At 35.2% G+C, this 5,993-nt stretch overlaps 1 protein-coding gene across 1 annotated transcript; it reads left to right on the top strand.

Moving 5' to 3' along the window:
- The first annotated feature begins 259 nt into the window (after positions 1 to 259).
- LOC131608710 (protein NRT1/ PTR FAMILY 6.1) lies at positions 260 to 4,308 on the top strand. Its single transcript, XM_058880226.1, has 5 exons — positions 260 to 614; positions 1,060 to 1,277; positions 1,599 to 1,761; positions 1,991 to 2,408; positions 3,274 to 4,308. The coding sequence occupies exons 1-5, from the start codon at positions 383 to 385 to the stop codon at positions 4,163 to 4,165; spliced, it is 1,923 nt and encodes a 640-aa protein (XP_058736209.1). The 5' UTR covers positions 260 to 382; the 3' UTR covers positions 4,166 to 4,308.
- The last annotated feature ends 1,685 nt before the right edge of the window (positions 4,309 to 5,993 follow it).

The raw sequence follows: 5,993 nt of genomic DNA, 5'->3' as shown, positions 1-5,993 counted from the left end.
AAAGGTGAAATAATCTCTAGATTATAAACACTTAATCATTCTCATTTATTTTTCACTTAAGGCTATGTTAGGAACCTATTGTGTGTAGTCACTAATTAAAATTGATCTACCAAGCTAGGTGAGTAACTCTTAGTTCAATCATAAAATAAACTAGTCAATATTCAAAAGTGAAAACAATAAATTCATTAGACTTTTTCTTTAAAAAAAAGCTTATCACAAATTAAATGTGTATGGTTATATAGTCCTATTCACATTCATTCTCAAATTCAAACAACACTTTCACCATTATATACATTCACAAGTAGTTGAGAAATGAAAACCAAAGAAATATTGAAAGTAGATCTTCATACCTTTGCATGATTTTTGTGTGCAAATTGTGCTAATGGATACTTGTGAGATTAAGTCACCAGAAGTTCCTCAACAAGGGACACCAACAGCAGCATGTAGTTCAATGAATAGAAAGAAACTTGGAATTTACTTCATTGAATCTGAAGATAGAAGAATGGCTTTAGGACGTGGATATACAAGAGGCTCTACACCTGTTAATATTCATGGCAAATCCATTGTTGATCTTTCTAAAACTGGTGGTTGGATTGCTGCTTTCTTTATATTTGGTATGTATATATGCATTTTACATTCCATATTCTTGACGACGGCCGCTACTTTGTGACTTATGGTGACAGGGCCGTCTTAAGTTTTCAGAGATTCTGTGAAAGTTTGTCACAGTTTAACTGTGGTATAGTAAATAGCAGACCTATTTTTCCATGATTTAACTGTGACAAAAATTTCATGAGGCCGTTTTTAGTTCTGGTTCAACCGTCCAGTATTTTAGACTCTGTGCTGTAGTCTGTTTTGTATGCCTTCAAAGACGGTCCTGTCTGGAGACATAGGTCAAACACTCTGACGATTGGTTACTAAAAATCGTGAGTGTGAGGTTTAGGGTTTAGAATAGTGTGGACCTGAATCTCCATCCCTAGTCCGAAACAAAACTTGATCGATATGAAAATGATGAATATTTTTATGTGTATGATATTTTTTTGTTTTATGGTTGGATTGCAGGAAATGAAATGGCAGAAAGAATGGCTTATTTTGGACTTTCTGTTAACATGGTGGCTTTTATGTTTTATGTGATGCATAGACCTTTTGAAAGTTCATCCAATGCAGTCAATAATTTCTTAGGGATATCACAAGCTTCTTCTGTTCTTGGTGGATTTCTAGCCGATGCATATCTTGGACGATACTGGACCATAGCTATCTTTACTACGATCTATCTTGCGGTACGATTTTTTTCCCGTTGATTTGAACTGTCAAATAAAAATCAAGCTCAAATATCTCATGTTAGTCATGACAAAGTGATATTCTCGTGGTTATGTCTTAGCCTCTGAAACGACATTTCAAATTGAAGGCGTGTCAGGTGTCCAATATGTATGTGTTAGCCTCTGAAACGATACTAACACCGATAGATATGGTTACATTCAATTACTTACATTTTATCAAATTATCTTTGGTATCTATGTATCAGGGATGTTCGTGTTTGTGTCAATGCTTCATACATTACAACTTTGTTTGCTAATTTAATTCTGAACTTTTATGCACAGGGTTTAACCGGAATAACAATATGCGCAACAATGAGCATTTTTGTACCGAACCAAGAAAACTGTGACCAATTATCTCTACTATTAGGAAACTGTGAGCCTGCAAAACCTTGGCAAATGACATACCTCTACACAGTTCTATACATTACAGCATTCGGAGCTGCAGGTACTGATAGATTAGATGAAGTTTTGTTGGAAGACGTGTTTGGTGTGTGACACTGATACGACACTGACACAACACGTTTGATTACATTCAATTAATTAATTTTTTAAAATTATATATGGTCTTAACGTGTCTGTGTTAATTGTAATTTCTATGATATCAACACTTTTGGTTGAAGACGTATGTATGATGTTTGATATTGACACAATACTGACACATGCGAAAACTACAGGTATAAGGCCATGCGTGTCATCTTTTGGAGCAGACCAATTTGACGAAAGAAGCAAGAATTACAAATCACATCTTGATAGATTCTTCAACTTGTTCTATCTTTCCGTGACGATTGGCGCAATCATAGCATTCACAGCAGTTGTTTATGTCCAAATGAAATATGGTTGGGGTTCTGCTTTTGGTTCATTGGCAATAGCAATGGGAGTATCTAACATGTTGTTCTTCATTGGTACACCTTTGTATAGACATAGGTTACCGGGCGGAAGTCCTCTTACGCGTGTCGCTCAAGTTTTGGTCGCCGCTTATCGAAAAAGAAATGAATCTTTTGGTAGTAGTGAGGTTATTGGTTTGTATGAGGTTCCTGGTAGAAAATCCGCTATAAAGGGTAGCCAGAAAATTGCTCATACCGATGATTTCAGGTTAGAAACTTTTTCTCTTTATTGAAAGTATCTTGATTATTTGTGGTAAGGACTAGATTGCAATTAGATATAGATTTGTGGAAAGCTTACAAAATTCGAAAATTTGATGCACCTATTAGAATAGGAAAGTTTACTTGATCACACAATGATGAATATCACTCGTATTCGCTAATAAATGGACATTCGCTTGAGCCTAACCGAACATTGAATAATAAAAGACTACACGTAATTCAGATACATCTAATTATTTGTCAAATAAATTACACTCTGACGATCATAATACATCTGAACTTTAGTTTTTTCAACATCCAACTTCCAAATCAATTATGTAACCAAAGGGGCGAGGCTAGCTTCACCTCTACCCTTGCGTTTGACCTAAACATGCATTAGGTCTAAATGTTTGTTGTGAGACGACGATAGTCTCCCATGGTATAGTTCAAGGTTATTCTTGTAATTTAGACCTTAGTACTATATACATTTCTGATAACTATAAAAACTTTAATTCATTCAAGTAAGAATACGGAACTACAACAATCTTGTAGTTACAGACGTAGACACATTTTGTTGAAATACGTAGCCAGACGATCATATTTATTAGTAATTGTTTGTTGGAATACAACTGTCTTGTATTCGCATTTCTATTTTCTCTTCTTACTAATTGTTTTCCTACCAATAACTCCGCTATCATTTAGGTAAGTAATCGGTCGAACTATGTAATCATTTGTTTCTTTGTAGTCATTTGTTTCTTTGTGTGCATTCTTTCATAGATATAATTTTCCAATATTTGCATGCTAAACTAATAACAACTACATGATTTTCTCAACCACTATGAGTTACTTACATTATCCAATGATCTATATATTAGGTTTCTTGACAAAGCAGCATTACAATTGAAACAAGATGGCCCCAATCCAACTCCATGGAACCTTTGCACAGTCACACAAGTAGAAGAAGTCAAGATCCTCATCAAACTAATCCCAATTCCAGTTTGCACAATCATGCTCAATGTAATCCTAACCGAATTCCTAACTCTCTCAGTTCAACAAGCATACACACTAAACACTCACCTAGGCCAACTAAAACTCCCCGTTACGTGCATGCCCGTTTTCCCCGGCCTAAGCGTCTTCCTAATCTTATCCCTCTATTACCAAACCTTTGTACCAGTCTTCAAACTCATCACCGGCCATCCACACGGCGCGTCACAGCTTCAACGAATCGGTATCGGTCTAGCCGTTTCAATTCTCTCGGTTGCTTGGGCCGCAATCTTCGAAAAATATAGACGAAACTACGCTATTCAAAATGGTTTCGAAGCTAGTTTCTTAACACCAATGCCAAATTTAAGTGCTTATTGGTTACTAATCCAGTATTGCTTAATCGGCGTAGCCGAAGTTTTCTGCATTGTTGGTTTGCTTGAGTTTCTATATGAAGAAGCACCTGATGCTATGAAGAGTATTGGTTCTGCTTATGCTGCTTTAGCCGGCGGTTTAGGTTGTTTTTTCGCGACGCTTATAAATAGCGTCGTTAAATCGGTTACCGGAAATTCGGATAAAAGACAAGAATCTTGGTTGTCACAAAACATCAACACTGGAAAATTTGATTATTTTTATTGGATTTTAACAGGTTTGAGCTTGATCAATTTCTGTGTGTTCTTGTTTTCAGCACATAGATACAAATATAGGACTCAACATGTTTATGAGATGGAGAATGTTAAACATGATGTGACAAACAATGGAAGCGCCACAATAGGTTCTAGCTAGTTTTGAATTATAGAATTTTATATGTTATATGTATGGATTATTAATTAGTCCTCTAAAGTGAGAGGGTGTATTTAAAGGATTAAATGTGGAATTATAATTGTTGACTGAAAGATTAATGATGGTATACATTGTTTTTTTTTTAATTTTAATGAATTTTATTTTTCAGAAATTAATTATTAATTTTGGTTATTTTGATTTTAGAGTGTACTTTTTGCTTTGAAAGAAATAAATATGTAGGATATAATCAATGTTTTAAAACTTCCATTATATTTAAAGAAAAAATTTAAATTCATTTTTGATTACTTATGTTATTTTTTCATTAAAATAATCTCCACTTTTGTAAAAATGAATTGTTGGATTCAATAGATAATTTTTTTTTTATAAAAGGAAGGCCAAAGCCCAAAGAAATAAAAACTACACTGCAATAATCCTAGAGAAAGACACCCCTCTAAAATCATTCTCAAAGTTTTTCTTCAAAAAGGGGGGAATAGAAGCAAAAACTTTAAACCCTCCTTGAACACCAATACCAACTCTAGCAAGATCATTAGCACAAACATTAGCTTCTCGAAACGAATGCGCCAATTCACAACTAGTAAATTTATAAGTAATCAAATCACCAATTTGATGAATCAAATTTGAACTTCCACAGCGCTGCTCCCCATTAAGGCAAAGGATATCCACCGCTTTCTTTGAGTCAGAATCAATTACCACGTGCGTAAAGCCTTGTTGCAGGGCCAGATTAATATTCTCATAAATCCCCCACAACTCCGGATTCAAAGCACTATCGCGCTATTTAGTAGATATTTATTTTGTTTTATATTTAGTCTCAATCATACAAAGCATTAAATGAAATGCCATAAAATAGATTGACGTGGCAAAAATAATTATAAAAAGAAATATTTTTGAAGCCTAATTCTAAAATTTTTTGAGATTGAAATTTTTTAACACTCTCAAAATGACACCAATTATCCTGGCATCCCATCTTGATACGGCACCCCACATGTTTATATTTAATTTTATAGGTGTTAAAAAAGGTTATTTTTTTGTCCTAACCCAAAGTGGTAGAGAAGTACACTAAGAAAATATAAAAATCTCATGAATTCAGAAGTACAGTTTTGAACACACATTTCACACGGTAATACATTCTTATGGAGAAATATTCATATTTCTTTCCAAAAACAAGTCTAAAAGTGTATATTCAAATATATCACTTTAGTGATTTTGTTTATTTAAAAATTCGGTGACAAATCTAAAAGAGCAGTTCCAATTTTGTTAGGAGAGAATTTGAAAAAATATACCTTTGCATGTCCGTGACAATTCTAAAAGTATATTTCTGAAATTGTCAAGCAAAAAATTAAATAAAAGATTATCTTGTACGTTTGTTTCACTCATGATCAAAAATACTATTTTTTTTCAAAGCCTATAAAAACCTCCTTTCATACTCAATCAAGTTTTCTACTAAAGCAACATTTCTCTGTTTTTTCACATCAAAAAGAGCAAAAAGTTGAAATTTAAGGTAATATTCATATATTTACTTCCTCGTTACTTTCATTAATTTGATTTTGTATTTAGGTGGTCACACATGTTTTGTTTGTAATGTAGGCTTGATATTAATGATTTAAAAACAATATTTGGTTTCTAAGATTCATATTAATCTAAAACTTGTATAAATATGGACGCCCCCCCCCCCCCCCCCCCCCCCCCCCCCCCCCCCCCCCCCCCCCCCCCCCCCCCCCCCCCCCCCCCCCCCCCCCCCCCCCCCCCCCCCCCCCCCCCCCCCCCCCCCCCCCCCCCCCCCCCCCCCCCCCCCCCCCCCCCCCCCCCCCCC

This window comes from Vicia villosa, linkage group LG6 (assembly GCF_029867415.1).
Source record: "Vicia villosa cultivar HV-30 ecotype Madison, WI linkage group LG6, Vvil1.0, whole genome shotgun sequence".
NCBI lineage: Eukaryota > Viridiplantae > Streptophyta > Magnoliopsida > Fabales > Fabaceae > Vicia > Vicia villosa.
The sequence above is the reverse complement of the archived record's forward strand: the minus strand, read 5'-3'. Positions and strand labels throughout refer to the sequence as shown.